The 14,882-nt window shown below is 42.3% G+C and overlaps 1 protein-coding gene across 2 annotated transcripts in view; it reads left to right on the forward strand.

Annotated features, from left to right (window-relative positions):
- The first annotated feature begins 884 nt into the window (after positions 1 to 884).
- The window catches only part of Ca5b (carbonic anhydrase 5B), a 55,994-nt gene continuing 41,996 nt past the window's right edge, over positions 885 to 14,882 (forward strand). For both annotated transcript variants that reach the window (XM_021663389.2, XM_021663391.2), the window contains exons 1-2: positions 885 to 996; positions 12,467 to 12,656. In XM_021663389.2, coding sequence (XP_021519064.1) covers positions 12,515 to 12,656 — 142 coding nt within the window. In that variant the 5' untranslated portion in view covers positions 885 to 996; positions 12,467 to 12,514. The remainder of the gene's footprint in view (positions 997 to 12,466; positions 12,657 to 14,882) is intronic.

Genomic DNA, 14,882 nt, shown 5'->3' on the forward strand with positions numbered 1-14,882 from the left:
CCAGTTCCAGGGGATCCAACGTCCGCTTTCTGACCTCCGTGGACACCAGGCATTCATGTGGTGGACATACATGCAAAACAATAAAATACATGAAAAAAATTAATCAAAAATATTTTAAAGAAGGAAGCATAATTTCAGGGTAATTAAGAGGAGGAGGAGGGTATGTGACTGACTATTAAGTCCTCTTCCCTGTCAGCTCCTTGCTACATCTTGTTTGCCGGAGATGTAGCTACAGCATAAATGTGATTTGAATGAATGAGTCAGGGATGTAAGTACAAGCACAGCAAGAGGGTTGTAACTTCATGTTTTTCTTTGACTGGAAGGAGGAAGGATAACTGAGTATGTACTCTCAGAGCACTGAGCCACAACCAGAATTTGAATTAGTTTAATGTCAAGAGGATCAGTCCCTACATAGCAAGAGGGCACTGGTCACCTAAGAAAAATCACCTGAAGGAGACTACAGAAAAGAGAGGAGAGTGCTTATTTGGTGTCTCTGCCTTGCCTTCCAGGGTTTCTTTTCCTAGTGAGGTCGCCTGTCCTGAACATGTCAAAATCATGGTTTTCGGAGGAGACACTTTTTAAACTAGGCTTTTAGGCCAGCAGTCTGATTTTATCTGAGAAATGTTGCTTTTAGCCCAGAAACGTTGCCTGCAGAGGGCAGAGAGAGAGGGAAGTAGGGCTAGTCCAGACAAGAGGGTCGGGTGGGGCGGGGCACAGACAGGAGCTCAGGGGCATGGCTAGGGCTGAGTGGCGAGGTTTCAGTAGAAGTGGTGTGTTAAGGCAGAGAGCAGAGCAACACCCGGTCCAAATGGGGCGTGATTAGGGCGGTCTCTATGGCTCTAGAGACTCGCAGGGCTGGAGGGGCGGGGGTTGGCTTCTAAGGAGGCGTGGCGCAGGCGCCAAGGGGCGAGGCCTTGACGGACCTTTGCGAGTCGCAGGTCCTGGGAAGCTAACTTGCAAGTGGCACTTGTTAAGTGTTGTTGGAGAAACATTCAGGTAAGGATGGGCAGCCCAGTGGAGTGGGAGCCTCGGGGAGTTTAGACAGACCCAGAGAGGACCGCGACTCTACCCTGTACCTTCCACCCCACCGATCCAGGTGTCTGGAGCAGCGACAGCTGTTGGTTCTGCCAGTCTTGCCTCAGTTCCCGGGGGCCTGACGAGGGGGTTTCCTCTTCTCTGCCCCAGCCCTTTCTCCACAATTGGGAGACATCAGACTCCTGACCGCTCTTTGTTTGTTTGTTTTGTTTTGTTTCACTTGAGAGAGTTTGTCGGACTCAGGGAGGAGCAGACCCTTGTGAGGGCATGTTGTCAGAGTTAGCTGAATCTAAGTGAGAAAGTCCAGCCTGTTTAAAAAAAAAAAAAAAGGCCGGAGACTAGGGTAAAGATTACCAGTTCTGAGGCTGAGTTCAGAAACCGAGGTGCCATGAGTCAAGACTCTCTCTGATCAGAATGGTGTTTCTTCTTCATCCCCACCCCTACTAAGCCAGGAGCTGGGGACAGGCTCACAGCTATCCCTAGGCTGTGGCACACTGTCAGAACTATGCCTGCAGAAATCATAAACTTTTTCACCCTGAAATTCTTCCTTCTGGCCTTGTCTTTTTGTGCCCCGCCCTAGATCCAGAGGAGAGGTACCTCCAAAATACAGAACGATGATTAGTGATGGCTGTTCTTTGAGACAGTCTTTGTTAAGTATTTCTGCCTTGAGGCTGGTGGCGGCTTTTTAATATTAATGTCAGTGCCCTCCCTTTAAATGTGCTTTCTCTGGAAGGGTTTGAGAAACATTAGCGGGCACAGCTTAGTTCAGTGACAACTTGTGCCTTCTCAACCATTGAAAACCACGTTGCTTTCTGCTTCCTGGTGGTAATCTGTTAGCTTCTGTATGTGCTGCTGTTTAAAACTTGCCTAGATTATGAACAGAAGTAGCCCCATTTTTTATGATTTGTGTGTGTGTGTGTGTGTGTGTGTGTGTGTGTGTGTGTGTGTGTGTGTGAAACTGCTATAGACCCTGCACATTGTTCAGAGCAGGTTCACAGATATGCTGGAAAAGAAACCCTTTCTTCTTAGGAGTTTCTTCCTTTTTTCACAACCTTTAAAATCACGCTAAATTTCTTTGAAGGCCTGAAGCAGCAAGGGTGCCATCCTCAGTTGGGAGTCATGCTCCCAGGGAAAAAGTGAGTGAGAGGAGAAAGCTGAACTTACTCCATCAGGATTTGGCAAGATAATCTCTAATTCAGATTTGAAGAGTTGCAAAAGCCCTGCTTCCTTTTGAAATCAAGAGTCAATCTGATGAGAAACAACAGTTTCTTTCAGTGTGATTGTAACCTTTATTCAGAACACATTTTCTTGATGCTGTTTTGCACAAAGTAAGTTTAATCAGGCAAAGTTCACACTACTTATTGTAGTAAATACACAACTTATGAAAGCTTCTTTAGGAGCTTTTTACATGTTCTCCCTCTCACGCAGAACATCAGGCATGTCAATCAAATCCAAGGATCTACACAAATAATCAGTGAGAGCAAAGTGCACACGCGTGTGGGAAGCTTAGTTTCCCTGTGGCACATTGATACATTTTTATGCATGGCACGCAGTAATATATGGTGGTAGATCATTGAGATGTGTGTTTGACAGTTAAATGGTATTTACTGTTTAATAAGATTGAACACTATAAGTTCAGTAAGCACGTTATAAACAGCCAACTCTCAAGAAATTATTACTTTTGGTTTAACAGAAGATATTGACCGTAGACCTGAACCTTAAAAACTCAAGTATTGTTCTAGGTAATGTAGCCTAGCAGTAGTTAAAGGGAGTTTCTTACTTATTCAGATTTTCTTGGAACTCCCTTCATCCCTGACCTTTCCTCTTCAGTTTCTTTCCTGACTCTTTATTCCTTTGCGGTTTTGGCTGCTCTTAACTATCCCTTTGGCCATTCTCCCTCAGTGTACCGGTAAGTCAGAGGGGGCTCATTTTGTTTTGTGTCTAGCTTTGTCACTGCTCCTACACAACAGAAATGCTTTGGCAACTATCCTCTCCCCCCCCCCCCCATTGCTGTCTCCATTCGAGTACAAGCAATGTGTTCTTGTTGCTCACGTTAGGGTCTTTCTCTTGTTTCTCTTTTCAGTGATTCGTTCTTTTTTCTATAAGCCGTTCAATTGTGAGCATTTCTTTGATTTGTTCATTGACTGTAAACCTTACTGTTTTGATTTAATATTGAAATGGCATTCTACCACTGAGCCCTCTCAGGGACATTTTGTTACTGTTTTGCTTGCTTGCTTGTTTGTTTGCTTGCTTTAAGCTCTGACCGGCCTGGAATTTGCTTTGTAGCCCCAGTTGACAACAAATGCACTGTCATCCTCCTGCCTCACCTTCCCAAGTTCTGAGATTATAAATGTGTAGCACACCCAGCTCCAAGGCAATTTTTAAATAGGTAACACTGAGTGATCTTATGCAAATATAAGTCAGATTGCTATTTCTTTGGTCAAAAATCTGTCTTTTCACCTCCATTTTCCTGAGAATGCTATCCTCTACCTGGGATGACCTTTTTCCCCCAGGCAACATCTGGCAATGTGTAGAGATGTTTTTGTTTTTCCAGCTCTGGTGTAGGTGCTACTAGCTTCTACTGGAGCCCAGATAGTAAGGATGTGGTAAACGCCAATGTACAAGTACAATGTACAAGACAGCTCCTCAAAACTAGCAATCTTCTAGTTAAAAATGCCAAGTTTGAGAAACCTTGGTTTAGAGAAAGAACCATTATTATGGTCTAGAAGTCTACTATATGTGACATCCATTGCCATCCATTGCCTCTGGATCTCATATGCTCCTTTTTTTTCCCTGGTCACTTTGCTTTGGCCATATTAGCCTCCTTACTATCCCTTTAATATGCCAGTTATGTTCCTACCTCAGGGTCTTTGCACAAACATTTTACCTTACTGAGAATGTCCTTTCTTTAGATACTCTCTACCCCTTTCAGTCCTTAGTTCAAATGTTACCTTGTCAATGAGACCAAATATAGCACTTCCACCCTAGTGGCACTCCAGATTCACCATATCCTGATCCATATTTCATGGAACATACTTGAATAGTCCCTATCATTGGCTTATCACACTACTTGTTCACTATATGTTTTTCCCTTTCAAAATATGAGCTTCACAAGGATAGGAACTTTGTTTTGTTCCCCTGAGTCTAGAAGACTGTCTGGCATTTAGTAGATGTTCAATTGCTCTCTTGAAGAAACAGAAAACAAACAAAGGGTTACTGAAGTAATCAACTGCTCCTTGACTTGTCTGGCTCATCTCTGCCTGCTGCTCAGCTGCCAGAGCCATCAGAAACCATCCGTTATATAGGAGGACATGCAAAACTCTTCTAGTCTCTGGGAAACTTGTATTCTCCCAAATCAATCCCAGATCTTCCTTCAGCCCTGCCTTCTGCTGCATGTCCTTGTATCTCCTAGGCCAGTGCAATTATAGGGATGATGGGTAGGAAGATCTGCTATATTTTCACCTAGTTTCAAAAGAGAGATCTGGAAATATATATATATATATATATATATATATATATATATATATATTCTCATATAACCCAGTCTGGACTTGAATTCCCTACATAGCTGAGGATGACTTTGAAGTTCTGATCCTCCTGACTTTGCCTCCTGAGTTCTGAGTACTAGTACTACAGGCCTGATCCACCATGCCCTGTTTATGGGGTACTGGGGTACCCAAACAGGGCTTTATACATTTTAGGCAAGCATGGTACCAACTGAGCCATATCCTTAGTCCCCTGTTGTTGTTTTGTTTTTTCCATATATAACACACACACACAAAAAAAAGTCTGAAGAGTTAGGCTCCTCTAATTCCCTTACAGTGAGATTGGCAATCAGATTTCCAGAGCACTAATGGCCTTTCTGAAGAATGACAAAGAGGGTAAGGGTGACATCAGGTGCTCTAGAGACTTCCAAACTCCTGCTCCTAAAAAGCCAGTCTGAAGATGCAGAGGAAATGCTTCTTCTGGGCCAGGTGTTAGGGATCATCAGCTTGCACATTGTTATATGACAGCGTGTTTGTTGAGTGTGAGGCATTCATTCACCCTGGTATGACGGAGGCTCTGCGTTCATTCTCAACTTGCCAAACAGCCCAGCCTCACCTCAGGGATTTCCGGAAAACTGTATGAGGAAATGAAGCCATAGACAAGACTTCTCTGAGAACCATGCTAACGTCTAACGCCCCCAGAGAGTGCCTGTGCAGGATCTTGTGCTCTGGCCATTCATCTGTTTGTACAGTTCTTGTGACCAGCCAACATACCCTTGGCTTTTGTCTTATCACAACCTTCTATTTGAAGGCTGAGCTGCTATACTTCTTCTGTTGAGTACACACTGTACCTGCAATTAACTTCCCGAAAGTTACTAAGTCTCTCATACCACTCACATTGTCAGCAAGAAAGGAGTCTTTTTGTGTGTGGAGCCTTTGTGCATGCCCCCTCCTCCCCTCCCCAACAATGGCATTGATCACAGCGTAAAGCTGAGTTCTTCCCATTTCAACCTCAATTGCCCTTTCTGGCTTTGGTGCCTGGTCACCCTCTTCATCACTCTACCTGAAATTTCCCTTGTCCCCTGCACTTTCAGTCCTCCTGTTTTATTATCTCTGATGCCTCTGGCCTAAAACTTAGGAGCCCTAAACTGTAACTGTTACATCAACTAGCTTTAAGAGATTCCTGTTCTGTTACACTAAATGAAGTAAGCCAGTCACAATAATAGAATGTCATTCTGTTTATATGGGGTAGCTGGAATAGGCAGCTACACAAGGACTTATGGTAGACTTGAGGTTAGCAAGGAGTGGGAAAGAGGTATTACTAAGTACAGAGTTTACACCGGGGATGTGGAAAAAGGTTGAGCACAGAAAGGAGTGATGGCGATGTATTTAATGCTTTGGAATTTGTAGAACTAAAATTGGTTAAAATGGTAACTATGCATATTTTATCACAAATTTTTAAAGATAGAAAAAACCTAAGGTATTTCTTTTTTTTTTTTTTCTTATTGATCATGAGCTTTGGGGGAGGGGCATATACCGCAGTACACTGCTGTCCACTATTGCTTCTGTGTGGGAATGAAACTCAGTTGAGAGAAAGCACAGAGCTCAACAAGTTTTCCTTATGTTTCCTGATAGTTTTCGAAATTCCATTTTAGTATCAAATCAGTTTTGTAGAGGAAATCCAGAGTTGTTATAGTTGTTTGATGTTATTGGCTTTAAAACATGATATTTTGTTTTGTTTGTTTTTCAGTCTACATTATTATTATTATTATTTACAGTTTATTTACTTTGTAGGCCCCTCTCTCATCTCCTCCCAGTCCCACCCACTCTCCCTCTTCCCCACCTATGTCCCTCCCCTAGTCCACTGATAGGAGGGGTCCTCTTCCCCTAGTTTCTGATCCTAGCCTATCAAGTCTCGGCACGACTGTCTGGATCATGTTTCTCTGTGGCCTAGTAAGGCCACCTCACCAGGGGGAGGTGAGCTAAGAGCAGCCAACCAAGATCATGCCAGAGACTATCCCCATGGAGACTGAGCCGCTCATGGGCTACATCTGAACTGGGGGTCTAGGTTCTCTCCATGCATGACCCATGGTTGGAGTATCCATCTCTGCAGGACCCCTGGGCCCCAATTTTTGGCTCTGTTGGTCTTATGGAGCTCCTGTCCCCTCCAGGTCTTTTTATCTCCCCCTTCTTCCATAAGGTTCCTTGCACTCTGCCCAAAGTTAGGCTGTGAGTAGTCTTAGCATTTGCTTCAGAAATAACCCTGCTGGGTAGAGTCTTTCAGAGGCCCTCTGTGGAAGGCTCCTGTCCTGTTCCCTGTCTTCTTCCACTTCCGATGTCTATCCCGTTTGCTCATTAAAACGATTCCAAAGTGCTGACTATAGTGCGGCATGCCTAGAACCCCAATAGTAGTGACCCAGAGGCAGAAGATTCCCTGTAGGTTTAAGGCCAGCCTGGGCTGAATAGTGAGTTCCAGGCTGGCCAGGGATACATAGTGAGACCTAGTCTTAGAAAAAGCCAAAGGGAGGCTAAGCCGGCCATGGTTGTGAATATCTTTAATAGCGCTTGGGAGGCAGAGGCAGATAGATTTCTATGAGTACAAGGACACTCTGGTGTGGGTAGCCAGTTCCAGGCCAGCCAGGGCTACCAAGTGAGACCCTCTCACAAAACAAAACCAAAAATGAAACAAAACACACACAGACACAGACACATGCACACACACACACACACACACACACACACACACACACAGAGAGAGAGAGACAGAGACAGAGAGAAAATAAACAAACACGTAAATTTAAACAAATATTTAAAATGACCCAAGGAGGGAGTATTAGTCGTATTATGGATAGGTAATTGTTGAAATAGAATACTGGACACAAAGCTGGTTTTAATATATTATTTCCCTCTAGTCATCCTTTAATATCCATGGAAATTGATTGTATAATCTACTCAGAAACCGAAATCTGAAGATGCTCACGTCTTTTATATAAAATGACACAGTTATAATGTATACATGTATTGAAATATCATATAGTACTCTGTAAATATGCACAATTTTATGTTTTTAATGTATGTTAAATATTTTCATTTATTTATTTTGATGCCCCCTTTTTGGAAAGAGTCTCACTAGCCCAGGATAGCCTCGTGTTAGACCTCTTCTTACTTTAGCCTCTCAGTGCTAGGTTTGTACCAGGAGACCCACTGAAAAACAATTTTAAATTACAAAAAAAATATTGAAACTGAAAATAAGTGGTATATGTCCAATACAGGTGCAATTCTTTAAAAAATATTTCGTATTCATATTGGGCTGAATCCATGAATGCAAGTACGGGGGGGGCACTCTGTAAATTTGAAGTTTTTAATAATTAAAGATTAAGAAAAGAAAGCAGAATCAGATGCTGAACTGAGGTGGCCAGTAAAGCTGCTCAGTTAATTCAGTTAATTCAGTTAAAGAAGATATTTGAAAAGAAAGGATTATTATTTGTTTGAAGACACTATCAAGATTACTTGGTCTGGCCTCAATGGAAGAGAATGCTTTGAGTCCTGATGCAATTTGATGTTCTAGGGTGGGTTTGTAGGTGGGGGCCCCCTTTTTTTTCCTGAGGAGAGGGAAAAGGGAAGAGGGAAGGAAAGTGGGAGGGTGGAACCAGGTGGAGAGGAGGAAGGGGATGTAAGATGAATAAATACACAAATGTGATTTTAAAAACTGATTTGGGAAAAAGACAAAGATTATTTGTATGTATCTTCCTCAGCCATCACTTTTTTTTTTAAAGACAGGGTCTCTCATTGAACTGGAGCTCTCCAATTGGCTACACTAGCTGACCAGCAGTAGGAATCCTTCTGTCTCTGTTTGCCCAGTGCTGAGATTACAGGCATGCTCTGAGACACCTGCTTTTCAGTGTGTGCTGAAGATTGCAAACTTAGATCCTCATGCTTGCCTACCAACCACTTTACCAGTTGAGCTATCTCCCCTCCCCCACCACCACCTTAGCAAGATAATCTTTTTTAAAGTTGCTCACGAGATTGTGTTCAGATCCTGAGTCAGGCTTGGCATATACATGCTTTGTCCAAAGAGATATACACCGAGAAACATAAAACTATAAACAAAATTGATTTTAACTTTGGCTGGAAAATTTCAAACACCTTTTGAGCAAATTTCCACGCAGTTTAGAAATCCCTTGCCTAAAAATCCTAGGTAGAGAGTCAGGCCTCAAAGTGAGGTCCCTCATGGTTCTCATAAACTTTTTATTTCTCCTCTTGAGTGGTGGATGTACCATGTTGCTCCAGGATGTACATTTGACAAAGTGATGTGTACTGCATCCTGGGTACTGGGTGAGAGATCACTGTAACCACCTGGGGAGATGGCTTGATGACACTTACTGTTCTGCCTGGAGCCCTGGACTATCCCTTGTAGAGCAACCATGGGAAGTAACTCTGCTCCTGTTTTCATTGGCCACTGCTGTCGATACTGATAGGACTTCTCTGTCTGTTCACTTGCGTGTAGCCTTCCTTCTTCCCTGTAGATCAAAAGGAGCAAGATCAAGGACAGCAATAGAGAAGAAAGCAGACAATTCCAAAATATTCCATCACCACAAAAACAAACCCCTACCCACTAAATGGCCAGTTGCTCTTTTCCCTTTCACTCACGCCCTACCAACCATGGGTCTCTGTAGTTTCCTATTGTCAGTACTTTATACAAGACAATGCACATTACTTTACAATTGATGAGAAACTTGAGAAACTCCCCCACTCTGTTTCAGCTGTGACATGCAGATAATGTGAAGCTGCTTTTGGAATCATGTCATTCTGAGCACGATTATTTTACATTCTTGCTATTGTTTTTATGCATGGGTGTGCATGTACACAGGTGTCAGTGAGAGGACAAATTCTACAATTTTCCAGAAGTCAGTTCTATCTTTCCACCAGGAATCAAACTCAGATCCGAGGCTTATATGGCAAGTAACTTTACCCACTGATCTATATAAAGCTCCCGCAATAACTCTTTTTTGTTGTTCTTGTTTTTTGTTTTTGTTTTTTTTTATTTTTTTTTTCAAGACAGGGTTTCTCTGTGCAGCTTGGGCTGTCCTGGACTTGCTTTGTAGACCAGGCTGGCCTCGAAGTCACAGAGAGCTGCCTGACTCTGCCTCCCCAAGTCCTGGGATTAAAGGCATGTACTACTACACCCGGTTTCCCATACCCCTTTTTGAGATAGGGTCTCATGTAGCCCAGGCTGGCCTCAAAATGACTGTGTAACCAAAGATGGTTTTAAATTTCTGTTCCTCCTGCTTTCATTTCTAAAGTGTTGAGATTAAAGGCACATAGTACTGCACTGGGCTTGATCAATATTTTTCTATCTTCAAAACACTCAGGACGCAACAAATGTTTAGCATGCCACACCACTTAACAGGTCTGGCGTAGATTGATGAAGTAGAAATGGCAAAGCTGTTTCCTTAAAAAAAGAAAAAAGTTCACCACAGTTTCCTTGTTTAAAACAAACAGATACTCATAGCATATTTTCTTGTTCTTGTTTAATCAGCAGTGGTGGTAGAAACTAATGTGTAACTTTATATGTGAGCTTGTCCTGGTTAGCATTAACTGTCAACATTATCAAGTTGTGTCTGTATCTGTCTTGACTATTAGTTGATGTCAGAGGGCCTATCCCACTTTGGATATTACCATTCTCTGGGCAGGTGGTCCTGAGCTAGACAAGGAAGCTAGATGAGCTTGTGCCAGAGCAAGCCATCAAGCAAGCGAGCCATGCCATCTGCTTCAAGCTCACGCTGCAGTTCCTGACCTTCTTCCCCTTTAGAATGGACTATGACCTGAAAGTGTAAGCTGAAATATACAGCAACAGAGAAGAAACGGGCTTTTTTCCCTTCAGCAGAATAACATTAAAACATGTATTAGGATTTATTCTTTTCTATGACTTTCATCCCTTCTTAGAATCAGAGTATCCAACATAGTATCTGGAACAAAGAAAATGATAATAAATGTTGAAACAACAACAAAGTGTTGGGAGAATTCCCACCTTGAATGCCTAGATTAGAATCATACTCTGGTAGTTTCTTATGTGGATTAGGCAAGACATTGTGGATCTTTTATGTCCTATAAGAAGAGATATGAGATGCTCTACTGAAAGGGTATATCAAAAATATAAGAAAACCATGTGGTCTGGGGGTATAACTGTGTGGTAAAGTACTTGCTTGGCATACTTGAGACCATGGGATACTTAACACTGTAATAAATAAAATAAAATAAATAAAAATTAAAATAAAAATCTAGGAAAGACCCTTAGTACTGTTCAATAACATACTGGTTGTCATGTCATAGTTCTCAGTTCTTAAAATTAGGATCAACAACTTCACCACCACAAGGAAATTTGCTCAGGTCCCCAACTCCATGTTTTATTATTGTTTTTTTTTAAATATTATGTGTACAGGTATTTTGCCTGCATATATGTCTGCACTACATGCATGTAGTGCCTATGAAGGCCAGAAAGAGGGCTTTGGATTGCTTGGAACTGGAGTCTCAGGTCTTTTGGAAGAGCAGCCATTGCCATTAACTGCTGAGTTATCTCTCTAGTCCCTATACTCATGTTCTGTAAGGCACTGTCCCCAAGAGATGCAGCTATGAACAAGAGAGACCTCTCCCGCCATGGGGCTTAGATTCTGGGCAGAAGGGAGTTGTTATCTGTATTTCTGATCAGCGGCCTAGTTCAGCTGTGATAAGCACAAGAAGAGGGTGTTAGGCTAACCCAGTGAGCACAGTCAAGGGAACCTTTAAGGAAGTAGCTCTAGGCCTGGAGAGATGGCTCAGGGGTTAAGAGCACTGGCTGCTCTTCCAGAGGTCCTGAGTTCAATTCCCAGGAACCACATGGTGGCTCACAACCACCTATAATGAGATTGGATGCTGTCTTCTGGTATGCAGCTGTACATGCAGACAGAATATTTTATACATAATAAATAAATAAATCTTAAAAAAAAGGAAGTGGCTCTATAATCGGTCCAGTAAAGGGAGGCAGGGATTAACCAGGCACAGATGAGGGGAGAGTGGTTTTAGGAAAGAACGTAGCTTTTAAACAACGTAGCCTTTTGTTTCAGAACTAGTTTGTTCACTTGTCATAGGAGGTTTCAGGAGGCTTTAAGTGAAGCAATAGTGGAGCAGGGGTGAGGGACTGCTAGAAGGGAAACATTCCGAGTTGATGTCCCCATAATCTGAGGTCTCTGTGGTGAACACCTTGGAAAACATTGCTTCTGATGCTTTCCCAGTGAATGTGTGAGTGCTAGAGACAAAGTTCAAGACTTACCATTGTGCATTTCTCCTGTGTGCCAGGGCCAGTGTTACACTAAAAAACTGGCAAGAGTCACGGCTTGTACTGAAGCTTAGATTTTGAAACCACTCACAGCTATTTTGGCAAGATGTATTTACTGGGTTTTTTTGTTTTGTTTTGTTTTGTTTTTTGTTTTGTTTGTTTGTTGTTTGTTTTTGTTTTTGTTTTATTTTTTAAAGCAAGCCAGAAAAAAATGATTTATTTTCTTATACAGGCTGCCTGAAAGGAGCATTAATCATTGAATTCTTCCTACATGTAAATACCATACTGGGTAACTAATCAGGATTTGAGGGAATAAATTTTCTTTTAATTTTAAGGAACAGTAGGAACCACAAACAGTCTTTATTTGTGTGTCAGAAGAAGAACGTTTCCCTCCGGGCCTCAGATGTTTGCCAATTCTGAGGGAATGGTCAAGCTCATGAGTCAGTCCTCTGAACCCTGCATGCCACCAAGGCACTCAGTTTGCAAAACAAGCGTGAATAAACTATTGACTCTCATTTGGCCCTGCCTCCACATTAGGGTGTGAACTGGCCTTCCCAGTGTTCTCCTCCCAGGTTTCCTCAGGCTTTTCACTCCTGTTGGGTATAGCTTTCCTTCCTTTGTCTTCCTCCAGGTTTTTTAGACTCCCTCGAGGTGTTTTGCCACTGGTGGATATTCCAAGATGACGGTGATGAGTCACCTGAGAGTGATTCTGCAAGCATCTTCATGTACATTGCTATGGAGAAGGTTCCGGGTTCTGAGGTCTATGCCAGTGAGGTCCTGCAGTCTCTACACTTGCACTTACAGAACCAGGAACCGAGCCTGTGAGTACACCCCTCCTTTAAGACAGTGAAAAAGTTGGCATTAGGCACCTTAAGAACTTTGAACATGATTATAAAGACAGCCGGTGTGGAATATCTTTTTAGACCTGTTTTAGCATGCTAAATGATGTCACGCTGAAAGTGGACAAGGGCTATGAAAACTTTGAAATGTCTTCATGTCTGATGTTTTATCATTTCTTTTGACTAAGTTTGACCCGCAGACTACAAACAGTTGCAGTGGATCTTAAGTTTATAGGATTTGCATATTAAGTTTTGCAAGTGGGTCATTTTCTTCATGCTCCAAAATGTTCTTTCCGGAGTTATAAATCAAAGAATGAATTCTGTCAGACTGGCTTGCAAGTGTGCTCCGCTGTGAACACAGGGGATCAAAGGAGGCAGCAGATGTTCTTCTCTCAATGCCCTGTTGCACTCTTGGAGACATGAGTTATTGTCCAAGTCATGATGGTGCAGGGATTCTCTACCTTAGCACGGGTGCAGGGCTGTGCGGGAGTGGGTTTACTCCCTTGATCCCAGGCACCATACCCCTCTCCAGTTATAAAAGCCAAAAGTGTCTGTAGACATTTCCCGATGAGTTCTAGGGAACAAAACTGCCCCCTCAACCCCCCGAGACCAGATTAGGACCATTGAGGTGATGAGAAAAAATGGTGTGTACCTTTGTGACACAGTTCATTTGAGTTTATGGGCAGATGGAGTAACTAAGTACAGCACTATAGAGAAATTTTCCACTCTCAGAAACAAAACAAAACAAGAAAACAAAGCCCACTATGGACTTTTTGAATGTTGGCCTGCACTGAGACCTAGCTTTCTCCCTGACCCCATATGTATATAACTAAAAGATGGGTAAAAAGAAATGTTTGCCAATCTAATCTAATTTAATCTAGCTTGAGCCCAGGATTCTGAAACTGCTCCATAAATCTATGTTAACTGTAAGTTCCCTTACCCGCTTTCAGCACTGGTTGTCTATCTTCTTATTAAAACAAACTGGTCTGAGTCATAAGAAATTTTTGGTTGTTGGGTGTGGCTTCCTACAAGCATGCCCACATCCTATCCAGACTGGCTTACTGTGAATTCCGGTACTTTGTGGTCTATGGCCTGAAAAGGAAAAAATTAGTCATATTAATCCAGCTACTAAAGTTTTCCTCTTTTAATTTTTAACAGAAGGTTAAAAGTTAAGCATCTAAAATCCTGTCTGCTGTGATTTTAGGACAGTTTGCAGCAGACAGTAGTGGCAGAGAAGGCCAACTTCCCTTCATTAATCTTCCACATAATAAGATATGTTCCTGTTTCTAAGTTGGTGGGAAAAAAAATGGGGCACAGTTTCCCTTTATTTGGCCCTTGGCATGTAACACTGTCCTAGCCTTTTTTCGGGCAGGAGAATATTATTGTCTTTACTGCCCCAATGGGCGTATTTCCTCTTCTGCCAACCCAGCCTTGCCCTGCTTAGTTGTAAGGATGATATTCATTGTTTCTGACAGCTCAGTAGCCCAACAGAAAGCTGGCTACTCTGAGACAAGAAGGACTGTCAGAGGTTAGAAATTCAGTTCTGGCAGCTTATTTTAGTATCATAATTCTTATCTTCATCATCCTTGTCATCATCATAGGTTTAATATCTGTGCCAGAGTTCAAATCTGACCATTTTATCTGTTTTGTTTTGTTTTGTTTTGTTTTTCAGTCTTATGTTGCCCAGACTGACTTCCAACTCACTATACAGCCCAGGATGGCCTTGAAGTTTTGATTTTCTTCTTGCCTTAGTCTCTGAGTGTGCCAATATCACAGCCATGTACCTCTATACCCAGCTTCAAATCTGACCTTTTTAAGGTCATATAAAGCAGAGAGCAAGGAAGTAGGAGATTGTGGCAAATTCAGCATTGTGCTCAAGGCCTTTCACCTTTTTTCTTCTTTTTTTTTTAAGGTTTATTTATTCATTATTTATACAGTATTCTACCTGCCTGTGTGCTAGCAGACCAGAAGAGGGAACCAGATCCGATCATCTATGGTTGTGAGCCACCGTGTGGTTGCTGGGAATTGAACTCAGGACCTTTGGAAGAACAGCCAGTGCTCTTAACCTCTGAGCCATCTCTCCAGCCTCACCCTTTTTTCTTTGTTCAGTAATCATGGGATGTTTATTCAAATTGCTGTTTACTGTTTTCCCAAGATGCAGTCGATAACTCTTGAAGACTTAATGGGCTATATAAACTATTACCCGAG

This window comes from Meriones unguiculatus, chromosome X (assembly GCF_030254825.1).
Source record: "Meriones unguiculatus strain TT.TT164.6M chromosome X, Bangor_MerUng_6.1, whole genome shotgun sequence".
Classification (NCBI taxonomy): Eukaryota; Metazoa; Chordata; class Mammalia; order Rodentia; family Muridae; genus Meriones; species Meriones unguiculatus.